Source organism: Canis aureus, chromosome 27 (genome assembly GCF_053574225.1).
Source record: "Canis aureus isolate CA01 chromosome 27, VMU_Caureus_v.1.0, whole genome shotgun sequence".
Taxonomy (NCBI): Eukaryota; Metazoa; Chordata; class Mammalia; order Carnivora; family Canidae; genus Canis; species Canis aureus.
The window spans coordinates 37768773-37784926 of record NC_135637.1 but is presented as its reverse complement, the minus strand read 5'-3'; the positions used below and the strand labels follow the sequence as shown (position 1 = coordinate 37784926).

The 16154-nt window shown below is 50.6% G+C and overlaps 1 protein-coding gene across 10 annotated transcripts in view; it reads right to left on the bottom strand.

Moving 5' to 3' along the window:
* RNLS (renalase, FAD dependent amine oxidase) overlaps positions 1–16154 on the bottom strand; it is a 277156-nt gene that overhangs the window by 72004 nt on the left and 188998 nt on the right. For 9 of the 10 annotated variants that reach the window (XR_013366020.1, XR_013366021.1, XM_077874838.1 and 6 more), the window contains exon 5: positions 15232–15405. Coding sequence is in view for 8 of the 10 variants with exons in the window: in XM_077874838.1 (XP_077730964.1) it covers positions 15232–15405 (174 nt within the window). In the remaining 2 variants the exon portion in view is untranslated. Of the gene's footprint in view, positions 1–2071; positions 2227–15231; positions 15406–16154 lie in introns of those variants that run through there. The other variant, XM_077874846.1, reaches the window with a different exon arrangement.

The window sequence follows — 16154 nt, the reverse complement described above, 5'->3', positions numbered from 1 at the left end:
AACTCCTGACGTAGTTGTTCTACATTCAGGCTACAGAAAATTTGTTTTTTTTTTGTTTTTGTTTTTTTAATAGAAACAATTGTAACGGAGGAAAAGCGTATGTTCTTATTTGTGACTATAGACCTCCTCAGCACACACTCCCGCTGGTACATACGACACCGACCAGCGAGAGAGACAGCGAGACCCGTGACATGCCCAAACCCACGTACACGGTGTGCGCACTGGAGCTCGGAGCTCCTACGTGTTTCTACATCAGCAGCGTCTGAGATAACATTTCCCCCGTTCCCAGTCTCAGGACCTGATACTGAATTGGAAATTTGGATTTTCTTTCAAATAATTCTGACCTTTTCAGAGGAAACAACTGCATTGACTGCATTGTGGCAAACCAAGGAGGCGGGATTGCCGGATTCTATGGCAAAGAGAAATCCTTGCGGATCCACAAAATCCCTGTTACGGGGCCCTCGGGAGGTTCTGCGCAAGGGAAGTTCACCACTTGGCCAACAACCCGTTTGAGTCCAGAGCTTGCTCCCATTTCTCAGGCTCCTGCCTTTATCCGCCTGTGCAAGAAGCAGACCGAGCTCTCCAGAGGAACACCCGCAGGCAGCTGCGTCAATAAGGATAGACCCCAAGAGGCTGATTTCAGATGATGGAATGGTTTCCGCCTTCTTTGATGGAGCAGATATGTTTATATGGTCCCTTTAAGACAAGGTACGTTTTAGGGGCATCTGGGGGGATTCAGGGGTTGAGCATCTGCCTTTGGCTCAGGGCGTGACCCCGGGGTCCCGGGATCAAGTCCCGCATCAGGCTTTCCGCAGGGAGCCTGCTTCTCCCTCTGCCTGGGTCTCTACCTCTCTCTCTGTGTCTCTCATGGATAAACACATAAAATCATGGGAAAAAAAATAAAATGAAACAAGGTACATTTTTATATTCCTGTAAGGGCAACTCGAGGAACCCCAGAGACCCAACTAGGATTACTGGCCAGATGCAATCACGAAGCCCTGCAGAGATAGACATACTTCAATTCCACAAACATTACCTAGACTTCAAACTACGTATCGTCATTTTGCAAAACTGGAACGAGAGAAAAAGAGAATATCAGGTCAAACACTGTCGAAGTTTTACTTACAAGGAGTTCTAACGCATTATCATGTTGGGATATGTTTATTTTTTTTATTTTTATTTTTTTTTTAATTTTTTATTGGTGTTCAATTTACTAACATACAGAATAACCCCCAGTGCCCGTCACCCATTCACTCCCACCCCCCCTCCTCCCCTTCCACCACCCCTAGTTCGTTTCCCAGAGTTAGGAGTCTTTATGTTCTGTCTCCCTTTCTGATATTTCCCACATGTTTCTTCTCCCTTCCCTTATATTCCCTTTCACTATTATTTATATTCCCCAAATGAATGAGAACATACACTGTTTGTCCTTCTCCGATTGACTCACTTCACTCAGCATAATACCCTCCAGGTCCCTCCACGTTGAAGCAAATGGTGGGTATTTGTCGTTTCTAATGGCTGAGGAATCTTCCATTGTATACATAGACCACATCTTCTTTATCCATCATCTTTCGATGGACACCGAGGCTCCTTCCACAGTTTGGCTATCGTGGCCATTGCTGCTAGAATCATCGGGGTGCAGGTGTCCCGGCGTTTCACTGAATCTGTATCTTTGGGGTAAATCCCCAGCAGTGCAATTGCTGGGTCGTAGGGCAGGTATATTTTTAACTGTTTGAGGAACCTCCACACAGTTTTCCAGAGTGGCTGCACCAGTTCACATTCCCACCAACAGTGTAAGGGGGTTCCCTTTTCTCCACATCCTCTCCAACATTTGTGGTTTCCTGCCTTGTTAATTTTCCCCATTCTCACTGGTGTGAGGTGGGATCTCATTGTGGTTTTGATTTGTATTTCCCTGATGGCAAGTGATGCAGAGCATTTTCTCATGTGCTTGTTGGCCATGTCTATGTCTTCCCCTGTGAGATTTCTGTTCATGTCTTTTGCCCATTTCATGATTGGATTGTTTGTTTCTTTGGTGTTGAGTTTAAGAAGTTCTTTATAGATCTTGGAAACTAGCCCTTTATCTGATACATCATTTGCAAATATCTTCTCCCATTCTGTAGGTTGTCTTTGAGTTTTGTTGACTGTATCCTTTGCTGTGCAGAAGCTTCTTATCTTGATGAAGTCCCAAAGGTTGTACTACAAAGCTGTGGTCATCAAGACAGTGTGGTACTGGCACAAAAACAGACACATAGATCAGTGGAACAGAATAGAGAACCCAGAAGTGGACCCTGAACTTTATGGTCAACTAATATTCGATAAAGGAGGAAAGACTATCCACTGGAAGAAAGACAGTCTCTTCAATAAATGGTGCTGGGAAAATTGGACATCCACATGCAGAAGAATGAAACTAGACCACTCTCTTGCACCATACACAAAGATAAACTCAAAATGGATGAAAGATCTAAATGTGAGACAAGATTCCATCAAAATCCTAGAGGAGAACACAGGCAACACCCTTTTTGAACTCGGCCACAGTAACTTCTTGCAAGATACATCCACGAAGGCAAAAGAAACAAAAGCAAAAAAAAACATGTTGGGATATGTTTAATGCTCCCCGTTGAAGGTGAGCCCACAACTGCCTCACTCACCGGAACACAGAGCTGGAATGCAAGGACCACCCATCGAGTGTAGGACTCATGAATAACCTACGTAGGCCTAGATAATCTGGGGAGCAGGAGAAAATACATATATTTCTTTCCTTGTAGAGATCATTGTCCTACGGTCAATTTTTGGAGTTGACCTTTTCCCTTTCAAAAGAAACGTGCCAGAGGGGCGCCTGGGTGGCTCTGTCGGTTGAGCAGCCGACTCGTGATTTCAGCTCAGATCATGATCTCCGGGTCCTGGGGTGGAGGCCCAGCTGAGCTCTGTGCTCAGTGCAGAGTCTCCCTGGGATCCGTGCTCTCTCCCTCTCCCGTCCCCCGGCTCGTGCGCTCGCACTCTCTCTCTCTCTCTTTCTTTCAAATAAGTAAATAGATATTCAAAACATAGGTGTTAAAAAGAAATGTGCCACCGAATTATTTTAAAATGACCAAAACTTATGAAGTATCTGGAAAAATCACGATCATAATAGGAAATTATTACAAAATGAGCATTTCCCTATACTGAGCATTAAAAGTCTTTGTAGAGGGGATCCCCAGGTGGCTCAGCAGTTGACCGCCGCCTTCAGCCCAGGCCGTGACCCCGGGGTCCTGGGATCGAGTCCCACATCGGGCTCCCTGCATGGAGCCTGCTTCTCCCTCTGCCTGTGTCTGCCTCTCTCTTTCATGAATAAATAAATAAATAAAATATAAAAAAAAAAAGTCTTTGCAGAAAAGTGTCTGAGGCAGACAGGAGAGTGAGACACTAATAATTACCATCAGGTGAGATATTACCATAAGTGAGTTAACAGGTAAGACATTTTTTAATTTTTATTTTGTTTTTTTAAAAATATTTATTTATTCATGATAGACATAGAGAGAGAGAGAGGCAGAGACCCAGGCAGAGGGAGAAGCAGGCTCCATGCAGGGAGACCGACGTGGGACCCGATCCTGGGACTCCGGGGTCATGCCCTGAGCTAAAGGCAGATGCTCAACTGCTGAGCCCCTCCAGGCATCCCTCAAGTACAGAACTTTTAAAATAAAATACGTTGGAAATGAATGGACTTACAGCACCTCATATCTCGAATCTGAGCCCAAATTGTTTTCTTTTCTTTCATGTTTTGATTAGATCTCATTAATTCATTCTTAATTAATTAATTACTTTTTTCATTCTCAATTTAACAAACATTTCATTGAGAAACGACCGTGTGTTAAGCCGCGGGCCGGGTGCCGGAGATACAAAGAGGAGCGAAGGGAATCCAGGCTTTGCGTCCGTGGGCCTCCCAACCTGCAGGGGAAGCAGGCGTGACGACTTCCCGACAGTCACGGTACAGGCAGCTATTAAAGGGCCAGCGGGAAACCTGATTGAGTCAGGAATTCAGGAATGGCCTCTGTGGAAGTGACATTTACAGTGAGACCGTCCACGCAGGGAGGACAGAATGGACAGTGGCCTTGGGTGGGCGACACCGGGGCAGGGGTTGGAGTGGGTCAGGAGGGCCGGGCGAGCCAAGCCGGCACGGGCCGGTCTGGGGTTGGCCAGCTAAGGTCCTTCTGTTGGTAAATAAGATTTTATTGGGGGACATCTGGGCGGCTCAGCGGTTGAGCATCTGCTTTTGGCCCAGAGCGTGACCCAGGGGTCCTGGGATCGAGTCCCACGTCGGGCTCCCTGCAAAGGATCCCGCGGGCGGACGAGACAGATCTCTGGGCTCCAGGATGTGACCTGCGAGAGCTTTGCTCTCGCTCGACGGGGGGCGACCCGGGAAGCGTCCGTCTGGACGGTGTGGAGTGTTGGATTTGGGGGTACCTGACGCTGATGACGGTGTCAACGTATTTCTGGCCCTTCTCGGGGAGGAAATGTACTGGTTTACCGTGGACACTCTTATCTCCTTTACCAATAAGACCAGTGGAATCGTTCTTCTTGCATGTTTGACAGAAACAAGGGAAAAAAAGGGGAGAGAGAGATTGAATCTGGGTTTTGGCAACAGCTCTTAAATCCAAGGGATTATAATCCTTATGACATCATTGGCCACTCTTGAGAAACCATGATCATGAATGTAGACAGTGGAAAAGGAGCCAACAACAACAACAATAATAATAATAATAATTAATAATAATAATAAAAGAGTGAATTAGGCTCGGTGGAGCTCAAGGTTCTAAACGCCCTTCCCGTCTCTATTAAATAATGGAAGGCGATGCAGCCCCGCCAACCCGGATTTCAGCGGGCGTAGCGGGAATCTGTTTCGGCGAGGAAAACTGTATTTTAAATTCAAGGATGCTTCGTTCTTACAAACACGGATTCGGAATATTTTATACCGAAGAATTCCCTTAGTCCCACAGACCGGTTATAAATATTAATGGGGTTTCCACGCAGTCTTCTCAGATCCCGGTGTTTAATATTCATTCACAGGAGGCCGGGGACCCAGCGGCCCGCACTGTTCACACAGACGCCCCTCGTCTTCCAAGCGAGCACGTCCGTGAGCCTGTAGGGCAGCAGTCGCTGAAACGGCGGGGCTCGCGTGCCAACAGGCAAGTCCCCGGGGACCCGCCAACGGGCCCCGTGGGCCAAGGTGACTCAGTGGCATCTGGCGTCACCTCTGGGCGCAGCGACCGCTGGCGCTTCCAGACACGTGGAAACACGACGGATGAAACAGATGATGAAACAGCACAGCGACGTCCCGGGCGGCGACCCGCAGGGTGACCGGGGAGCCCGCTCCTGGGCCTGTGTCCGCCCTCTCCTCCGCCACCCACTTGTCTCGCTCCTCTCAGAGGTGCTGCGGTGCATTTTTTTTTTTCGTGGAATATTCTTTTGCAGAAAGTCACCTGAGATTCCCCAGAGAGACAGAAGAAGTGCATCGGACAAGTCCAGGTCAACGCCCTGCCCGGGACGGAGCTCCCGCGGACCCACCGAGGCGTGGCCCGTTGCGCTTTTCGATAAAGATGATTTAATCTAATTAGACGTGGACGCCTGGCGGCTTCCTCTTCTCCTTCTTAGCATCGAGGATGGTTCTGTAACTGGGGGCTGAGACCGTGAAATCATTCTCTGCGTGGGGCAGCGGCTCTGCGGACAGCGTCGACCGGCCTGCCACGAGCCGCGCGTGCCACTAGGGCTGTCAGATCCACCTTTGCACTCGGGCCCCGGAACGTTCCCGGGGGACGTCACTGACCTCGCACTCGCGGCGCAGGTGAGCGAGGCTCGGCGGGGTCACGGAGCCGCTCCCGGCCAGCGCTGCGAGGCAGGACTGCGCCGGGAGGGCCGGCGTGTCACCAGTTGTTAACCCACAGAGATTGAGCCTGAAGCCATATAAACGGCTCAAACCACATTCGAAGAGTCGAGTTGCGGGATTCGAAGCCGGGTCTCTGTGACAGCGAAGCTGGACGCTGCCAACCGTTTCTGAGCATCCTTGAGGATGGAAACCAAGTCGTGGAGTGTACGGTAAAGGGCGCGTCACTCCCCGAGCTGGGGTCAGGGTGCACCCGCCGCGCCTGGCACGGTTCCTGCGCAAGACCTCTTAGTGCCGTCGGGATAGAAAACAGACATAATTGCTAGACTGTGGCAGGGAAATGACACGTTTGCAGAGCTTATCACGTATCTTCTGATGCGGTATTTCAGCCGGAGCGTGGCGGTTCTGTATCCGGGGATTAGGAGAAGCTCCTTTCACCAGGGAGCACTGGGAGCCTTCGGAGCGAAACCCTGGAGATCGGGGTCTGTGGCAGGGCGTCGTCCAGACGTGCACGCCCTAGAGGCCTGGGTGACACTGCCGCCGAGGACCCCTGCACCCCTTCGGGGACAGGGCCCTGGAGAACTTCCGGGTCTTTCCGGGACCCCGCGCTGCAGTGTCGCCAACGGCACGGAGGGCCTCCCCGAGACGCTTCTGGTGGTTCGCGTTGCCAAGAACCCGCACATGCTCTGCAAAGGCTTCCCGATTCTGGAATTACGGAGACAGCTCGTGATCCAACGGAGCCCCGGACTGGGATGCACCACCGGCCGGCGGGCCTGCTCCGTGCATGCCCGGGGCCGCGGCGCTGATTCTCAGTGTCACTGACGTCTTAGTGCCCGGGCCGGGGGAGGGCATCTGGGAGCTACGCGCAGGACGACGGGCTCGGCAAACCACCGAGCGCCCATGCCCCGGGCCCGGGGGGCCGCGATATTGGCGTCTGTCTCGAAGATTTAGTGCGGTGCCACGTAAGAGCCAAGGGGGCGAACAGCAACCACCCCCCCCGCCCCGGCCCGAGGACCGTGGTGCGTCTCCCGCCTCGGGAGAGAACGTCTAGTTCTGGAACAAGCAGCAGGCTCTGCAAACAGCATGTCGATTCTTCAGCCCCCGAGACACTTGGGTGGACCTCACGTGGGGTTCCCGACAGGGGCGAAGACGGGGAGGTCTCGTCTGAGGGAGCTCGGGGCAAAGGGGAGGTTGCGTCTCTTCGGGTCCGTGTCGTCAGAGCCCCAGACAAGGACGGGCCGCAGGTAAGACCTGCCAGGCTCTCTCCCGGCTCATCAGTCTACACTGTCTCCCGGGCCTGAGGCCCACAGGCTGCGTCTACGCAGCCTTACGAGACTGTTCTCAGCTCGCAGAGGCTTTGAGACGCCCCCAGAACGATGCAAACCACGCACTTGTCTGGGAAGCAGAGCACAGCACGTCATCGTGAGCCTTGGCTCCCGACCCCAAGTGTCCACAGCTTCAGACCCCGGGCGACCCCAGGCTCGACTCAACTCCGAGGTCCTCCGGAAGCAGCTCAGTCCCGCAGAGGGGGCCTTCGCCACGGCCCACCCCGCGTGCTCGCCCCGTCGCAGGTCCAAGGGAGCCGGCAAGTTGGACTCGCTTTATTTGAGGCCGGGAGGATGACGAGTTCTGTCTCGATTCAAAATACGGTTTCTCGAAACAGACGTGGGCCCGCTGTGCTCCCGGGTCCCGCTCGGGGAGGGAATCTCGGGGTTCCCATCGGCTCCACCCCGGTACCCCAAACGGTGCGCGGGCTCTGTGGGGCTTCCTCAGCAAGTCCCCAGGAAGGAGCAAGCGCGGACTTGGAGCCGCCGCTCGAGCCAGAGCTGGGCTGGCTGCAGGGAGCAATCTTCCGGCCAAGACGCCCACGTCACGCCGCCGTCCTGCGGGTCGGCTCAGCCTCGGCCCGGCTCTCCCCTCCCCGGCCTGCTCCCCGCCCTCCCCGCCGCCTCGGGACGGCTCCGCTTTTCTCCTCAATCAGGCAAAGCAGCTTAGCTCTCCCCGTTTCCCCGGTGGTGGCATCATCCCACCTCCTCCGGGGGCTCAGCAGACAAAGGAACCACCCTTTACGGGGACCGGAGCACAAGTCGCCAAAATTAGGTGTCATTACGTCTAAGGCAGCAGGTTTTTTTGCCAGACGAGAGCTCCCCACCTGGGCACGTGGCCCCGGGTGGCAGAGGGTCGCACAGCCCAGGCAGGCCCGGCCCGCGGAGTCCCCCCTGCGCTCCTCCCCACGCCGGAGCCCGCGCACGCCGTCCTCCCGGCCTTTCCTCCCACCGCGGGCAGCAGCCAGGGCAGCCTCTGTCTCCTCCACCCGCGGGCCCCGCCTGACGCTCGTCTCCACCTGTCCCCCCAGGAGCGTAGGAAACCACACTCAGGCCCCGCGCCCCGGGCCTGGCGTCGGGACCACATCCCGCCAGCCCAAGGGTCCCCGGCGGCCTCAGCCCTATCCCTGGCCCTGTCGCCATGACTTCAGGCCAACGGCCCCATGGAAACTGGGCTCGCAGAGGGCAGGGCGCGCAGGGCACGAAGGCGGAAGGTCGGCACCCAAAGCAACTGAAGATTCTCGGGCTTTAGGACCCGTTTCCTCGCGTGGCCGCTGTGCGAACTGGTGATCCGCCGCCGTCCGCAGCACAGAAGGGCCGGGAGCCCGCGGGCCCCAGGCTTGCTTTCCCCGGGCGCCCGCCCTCGGACACGGCACGGCTTACCCGCGTCGAGCTCCTCGGCAGCCGCACGAGAAAGTGAAATAATAGGCTGGCCTGACGTTTCTTTCTTTTTTTTTTTTTAAGTGTTTAATTTTTAAAAAAAGATTCCCATCTATTTAATCATAGAGACAGAGAGAGAGGCAGAGACCCAGGCAGAGGGAGAGGCAGGCTCCATGCAGGGAGCCCGACGCGGGACTCGGTCCCGGGACCCCGGGGTCACGTCCTGGGCCCCCCAGGCGTCCCTCCCCGGCTCTGGGGACAGGCATGAGTTGATGGTCTCTACGTCGTCTGTGTCTGTGCATCCGTGTGCATTTAGGACTGCTGTTCCTTGACCCCAAGTCACTAGGCCAACAGAGCCTCTGTGTCTCTTCAGAATTCCTCCCCCGAGCCAGCCACGACCTTCGATTCGGGAGACGGGCCACCGAGACCGCTTAGCTCTTGGCCCCGAGCCTGGCACGCGGGGCAGGGAACGCATATTCGTAACCACCTGCTCCGCAAACGTGGAAATCCAGGGTCGGGGAGCTCGGTTTCTCTGGAAGCAACGGCCGAACGGCATTTTTCCCGGTAGTAGACTCCACAGGGCATTTTTTAAAGTCGGTTTTTGATGCATATTTAGTTCCTTTTCCACTCTCCCTCCGCCCCTGGCATTGCTCTTCCCAGGAGTCGCCGTGCTGGGCGAGTGGCGGGGCAACGCGGTCTCGGGTGCAAACCCTTCCTTCCCACTGAGGCTCGCGCTCCGGGGAGGCCCGAGGCTGAAAGGGATCTGCTGCTTGCTGTCGCCTTGCGGGCACGTGTTCTCCTCACAGATGGGCTCCGGGGAACTTCCTTCTCGTTTTTGTCTCGAGAACTGGCAAATGTGGACGAGACGCGAGGTCAGTCTGTGCTGTGATCTGTGCCCGCTGACGTGCGCGACCACAGACAGACATTTGGCTCCACGCGCACGCGCACGCGCACGCGCACACACACGTGCATCTTTTCCCTCCTGGGGGTCAGCCAGGCGTCGGGCGTCGCAGGTTCCTCCGAGACGACGACGGCCGCCTTCCCTGCCAGCGCCACTCCGGAGCCGGTATTGACAACAGAAGCCCCAACGGGAAACAGGACCATTTCCGTGATTACAGCCCTTTTCCCCTTTCCTTCCCCTCCTACCTAGACCTTTCCTTCTTCTCCCCTCTTCCTTTTTTGATCTCCTTATGAAGCGTTCCCTCCCTTAGGGCACCGGGGTGGCTCAGCTGGTTGAGCGACTGACTCTTGATTTTGGCTCAGGTCACGACCTCACGGGTCCCGGGATCAAGCCCCACGTTGGGTTCTGTGCTGAGCTGGGAGTCAGCCTGAGGACCCCCTCTCTCTCCCTCTGTCCCTCCCTCGCCCTCCCTGCTGGCACACGCACATGCTCTCTTGCTCTTTCTAAAATAAATAAATAAAATCCCAAACAGATTTTACTTATTTATTTGGCAGAGAGAGAGAGAGAGAGAGAGAGAGAGAGAAGCACACAAGTAGGGGGAGGCACATAGGGAGAGGGAGCCCGATGCAGGACTCGATCCCAGGACCCCGAGATCATGACCTGATCTGAAGGCAAACGCCTAACCGACTGAGCCACCCCGGCGCCCCTAAACAAATCTTTTTTTTTTTCCCCTAAACAAATCTTAAAAAAATAAAAAAAAAAACAAACAATTGCTACCTCTCCTAAGTACATTTCTTACAAGTTTAAGGGCAAACGCTCCCTCACTTGTTCGCATCCTGAAGCAGACCACCTTGGGCTGTCGATTGCACGGCTCCCTGCTTAACTGGAACAGTCACAAACCCCCCTAAGTGAACCCAAGATGGATTTAAGGCCCCAGGCTCATCCCAATTATTTATAGGATTTCGTGTCATGCTCCATTTTTTTCCTATAAGGAGCTGATGTAATAAACAGTTCTGTGAGGCACATTTGTGCGTCTTTTGTAAAACAGTTATTAGAGGCAGAATGCATTACACCGCGTTTGTTGCTCAGGGATCCCCAACAATAAGGTACCGGCAGGTGTAAATCCCGTATGACGAAAAGTTTATTCATTTGCTTGTTTTCGTCTTGGGATGAACTGAACGGATTCCTTGGATGAGTCACCGGAAGCCATGTTACTCCGGTCATTGGCCGCCGCATTTCTAGAATTGCAGATTACGTTAATCTCCCCGGGTTGCTGTCTATTGGCCACTTTACTATCATTAATACTCTTCCAGATGGCGAACAGGGAAGGATGCTAAAATTGTGACCAACCATTTTTAGGGTCACGTATATGTCTTACTCATTAGGGCCACCCTGCCTCCTCTCCGCAGTGATTTCAGCGGGTTGGAGTCACTAAAGTCAGGCTTTTTATATTTATGCCTTCAGCTTTGGAAAATAGGATATCCAAGTGCAAGAGTGGCATTGTTGGTCGTGATAACAGGGACCACAGATACTGGCCCGTCGCTTGCTAGGTGCTATACGAAGCTCCTCATACGTTCAAGCCATTTCATCCCCAAATCCTTGGGGTTGGTATTGTTTCCTCGTCATATTGATCGGTAAACAGATAGTTTACGTAATTCATCCAAGATCACACAGCTATAAAGAGGTAGAACCGAGCTGAATCTAAGACGTTACTCCTGGCCATTCTAATTCCAAATATAAGGTCTTGAGAGGGATCTCCGAGACCTTGGGAGGCGTGAAATAATAGAATATAGATGAACTAGTCTCTCCCCTTGGTTCCTGGCACAGCGCCCCTGAAACCTTTATAATTTCCCAAGTGATAAGAGCACTGAAAACCTCTTTTGTTTTAACATTTGGTCTCTGATCCTGGTTCCCAACACAGAGCCCCTAAATCCCTTGGAATTCTTGAGTGATAGAAGGATCTTTTGTCCTAATGAGGCTCTTGGTGGGCTCCAGGTTGGCTCTAAGCTTCTTCCATCTCTTGAAAAAAAAAAAATCCGTATTTTTTCTCCAGATGGCTTCCAGCTCAGCCTTGGCCACCCCACTCCTCACCCCACACCCCTTTATTGGCCTAGGATTCCTTTTCAGGTCTGAAGCACAAACGGTGATGTCAGGTCAGGGTTTCTCAAGGGTGTCCAGGGGAACCGTTTCCGTCAGATATTAGCAGGTATGGTGCTCAAATAAAATTGATCCCCTGGTCAAATACATTTGGGAAATTCTAGATTAAATGAAGAGGAAAGGTGGTGTTTATATATATATATATATATATATATATATATATAGGAATGTCTTCTAATAGGGCAATATGACCTGAAACTCTCTAAAGGAGACGCAAAGTCGGTAGCATTTTGCAAAAGTACATGATGACAGAGTCCTTCCCAAGGAGCATATCAAGGAATTGGTGTTCTCCCCCTCCCTCCAAAAAAAAAAAAAGGAATTGGTGTTCCTTGAATGCATTTTGGGGAACACAGACCTGGGTACAGTGGCTCTTACCTCTAACAAAGGTCCTGAAGCTGGTCTATCAGGCCTTAGAGTTTAGCCCCTCTGCCAAGGAGGTTCTGGTTCTCGGGGCGGCTCTCTGCAGGTACTAGGTTCCCCCGACACCTGACACATGATTACTCCTTGACCTTTGTCTGGTCTGGGCCACTAATCCTTCATCCTCTGGCTCTCTCCAAGACCTAACAACACAGCTGGGTCTTGTGGACTCAACCCGGCTACTTTTGATGTTGTTGTTGCTTTACCTCGACAGAGCGGAAACGCTCTCCCTCATTAGTTGAGTGTGTGTATTTACAGTATTAATTCTAGATTCAATCAAACACTCCAAGGACAGGGTGGGTGTGGGGTAGTGTTAGTAACATAAAGAGACACCTCTTACCGGTCTGCTTAAATATTAATGCCAATAAAATACAGTGGAGTCTTACTATTTGGACATTTATATTGTGTGAATTCAACTAGACACACTTAGCACCCTGGCCCCAGATAGTGAGGAAGAAAAAAAAAAAAAAGTAGTTTAAATGCAAGGCAGTTAGATTTTATGTTAGGGGATGCCATTGCTGCAGGCCTCCCATAACTTAAAACTCACATAATCCAAGATTAATTTTCCATAAAACTGGCAAAGAAAGGCAGGCATTTCTTTGCTGTCTGAAGAGGCACTGCCATGAGCTGTAGCAAAAACATGGTTTCCAATCCACTCAGCCCTCCTGCTTTCAAACTGTGTGGTTATTAATACCATAAAATAAAATGAAATAAAAACTAAATAAAAATAAAAAAAATTGTCTCTCTTATTTCAGAGGCTGCCAATCATGTGAGAAATTAAAATATGTTTGACTTTATGTTGTGCTCTTTTGCATTTGCACAACTGTGGGTGCTATCACCCACCACCCCACTCCATTTGTGCAGTGATTTCACCTGTTAGGAGAGAACGGTGACGGCTGTTTCTTTCTTTCTGTGCGTCTCTCACAGTAGGAAAGATCACTCCATCCTATAAATGCGAGCCGACTATTTCATCCGGCCTCACCCAAAGAAACTGAAATCCACTGGATGTTGGAAAGACGGCTATCCTGAGCTTACTGAAAGGTAGCTCCGTCTCCAAAACGTCATGTAGTTTTAAGGGATCTTCAAAGATAATTTTGAATCTACACGATTCTTCTCCTTACGTGTCAACTTTAGAGCTTCACCTCCTACCTACGATGTGACTCTACTTGAAAATAATGGGTGTCTCGTATGGCCGACCTGGCGTCCGCTACTTACTCCCTTCTCTCCTCCAGACAAAACCCTCCTATTTCATTCAGGAGTCTACCCCTCATATGGGTAAAGGGAGATGATCCTAACGCCGATTCTAGGAGTAAACCTTGATCTGTCGAGTTCATCGTGGCAGTCCCATCACCCTTGCCAGCGAATGATGGATTTCAGACCGGTCGAGCAACCCAACTCTGACCGATGACATACAAGGTGAGGCCAACTGAGGGGGCTCTGGAGAGAATTCCCTGATTCCTAGAAACAGAAATGTAATGGTTCCTCTTCTTCCTGAGCACGTCGTTGGGTCTGCACGTAATTCTAACGGTTAGTGCCATCTTGCTCCCAATCCTCCTGGAAGAGAAGGTCCACCTCAAGAGTGGAAGAGAGCAGAAAAGGGCAATTCTAGGCCCTGGAAGGTACTGCTCAGGTCCTGAATCGGTCATTCCCGACATCTCCCCAACTTTCCTCCTCTTAGATAAGGTGTCGGTCGTCCTGGACTGGCATAACAAAATGCAGTCCAACAGGCGGCATGGCGTAAGCAACAGAAATCGATTTCTCGTAGCTCCAGAGGCTGGGGAGATCAAGACCAAGGTGTCCGGCGATTTGGTTTCTGGTAAAGCCTCTCTTCCTGGCTTGCAGACCGCCTGCCTTCCCGCCTTCTCGCCACCCTCGTGTGACCTCACATGATGTTCCTTTGGTAAACGCACAGGAGAGAACTCTCTAGCGCTCATTTGGTAAGGCCGCCAGTTATCCTGGAACAGGGCTTCGGCCCAGGAGTTTTGGAGGGATGCGCCGCAGTCCACAGTAGGTAATATAACAAATGACCTTATGTTGTTTAAACAAGTTTAAATTGGTTTCTGTGGTATACACGACTGACTTCACCCTAACAGATATCACACCTATCAAGGACTGGCTATTCTTTTGTCAGAACCAAGCAGTTGTAGAGTTAAAAATGGTTAGTCCATTGCTGTTACAGGGCGTTTCACAAACTGCTGATTGTACATATATGCGGTATCATGTGAACATAAACAATCTAGCCCCGAGGGAGTTTTAAGTTATAAAAGAAACATTTTTCTAAGATCATGTGCTCTGATATAAAAACCATACTCCAGCCCAATTCTATCATTATAAAGCTCTGGCAGGCCAAAAGACGTTAGTTGGTGATTTTATCAAGAAAGACTTCTAACTAACGGCTTGGAGAAACCGTCACTGCGCCATAAAACGCCGTAACAAATTGAGATGACGACTCCCTTCAAGAATCTAGTCGTTTTCCATCATTACCGTTTATTCTTCAAAAAGCAGTCATCTCAGGGATTGTTCTAATCCTGCGAAGAAGAATACACTTTCTCCTTTGCTCCAAAGACGAGCGCTATGTTTATTCTTGGGATTCAAATCTAATTTTAATGACTGCCTTCAACAAAAAAGGGTGGCGTGTAGGTTTTAGCCCATTCTAGTGAACCTCTTATGAAACATTTTACCTATCATTTCTGTTATATTGTACACGAAAGTGTTTTTATGTAGTCTTTGAGATGAAAATTAAATAAATAAGATTATATTGAAGTGGAGGATTCTCATAACATAGTACAATTCGCTTTTTATTTCCAGCCTGGGAAGTGGAAAGAGCAGCACTTAGCACATTTCAGAAACGAAGCCAAACAAACTCCACCAAGCCACAAAGGAGGAGAGATCCTTCTGCATATAGATGGGCCCAGATTAAAGCGATAGAACTGGGGCCATTTTGAAATCTTAAAACTTCTGACACTATATTCATGAACTCAGTAATACAAACCATGTGGGGAATGATTTTCCGAAAAACTTTGCTGGTTTCACTGTGTATTTTGTTATTGGCCAAATGTGACATTAAATTTTATCCCCTGTGGCTTGGAGTTAAATGCTTGCTCTGTTCAGAATGGCAACACTCAATTAAACAGCATTTTTCATGATCTACACCCACCATTGTTACTGTATTTAAGGGGAATAATGGGGGTACTGACCTATATTGCGTTTCTTATTATCAATGGAGATGAAGCGTATGCAGGGATTACTGGTGATGTACTGCCCAGCCCAAGGGACATCAATCTTCGTGCCAGCTTCATAAAAGAGGCCCAGAGCATAGCGGGAGGAGTAGCTCACAGACTCCAGTTGCCGTCTTTGGCATTCACTAATTACTGTGGGAGAAAAAGTACAGGGCATTAAAAACTTGAAAACATCATCTTTCCTTTTAGTGCATCAAATATAAAAAGTCCTCTAAACCAGTTCCAACTGTGCCCCTTAACTCTACCTCATTCACGATGAATTTTGAAAGGTGGTGCGAAAGAGCATCTGCTCTCATTCCTTTTCAGAACGATTACTGACCCTGGCACAACTGTTTTTATCAAGCTGAAGGTCCGAACTCTTTAGACTGGCATTTGAGGCTCTCGAGATCTGACACCAAGTTGCTTTGCCAGCCTGGGATCCCAGTTATTATCCTGGCAACATTATGGGTCCATGTACTGAGCGTTTCAACTAGGAGTCAGGGTCTTTGCCAGACCCTTGATAAAGGCGTGTCACTCTACCCTGACAACAGCTGAGTAAAGTAGACAGAGCGCTACTTGCACGTTCCAGGCAAGGAGGCTAACGCTCCATCCCCTACGGGCCTCTGCAATTCCTCCAAGTCGTATAGGGATTTGTCCGCCTGTCCCCTTTCCTGCAGGGGATCACAATTCCTTAAGCATGGCGGCCGCACCTTAGACATCTCTGTCATAAGCCTCTGCCCTACTCATTACTGGCATCAAAAAAATGAAAGGATAAAGGGACAGAAGGGCAAGCACAGGTACACAAAGTTGGTTCAAAGAGAGGAGGTAAATCATCAATCAGTTCACAAACAGAAGAAGACCAGGAAAGGAATTAGGCAGGTTTGGGTTCAAATCCTGACTCC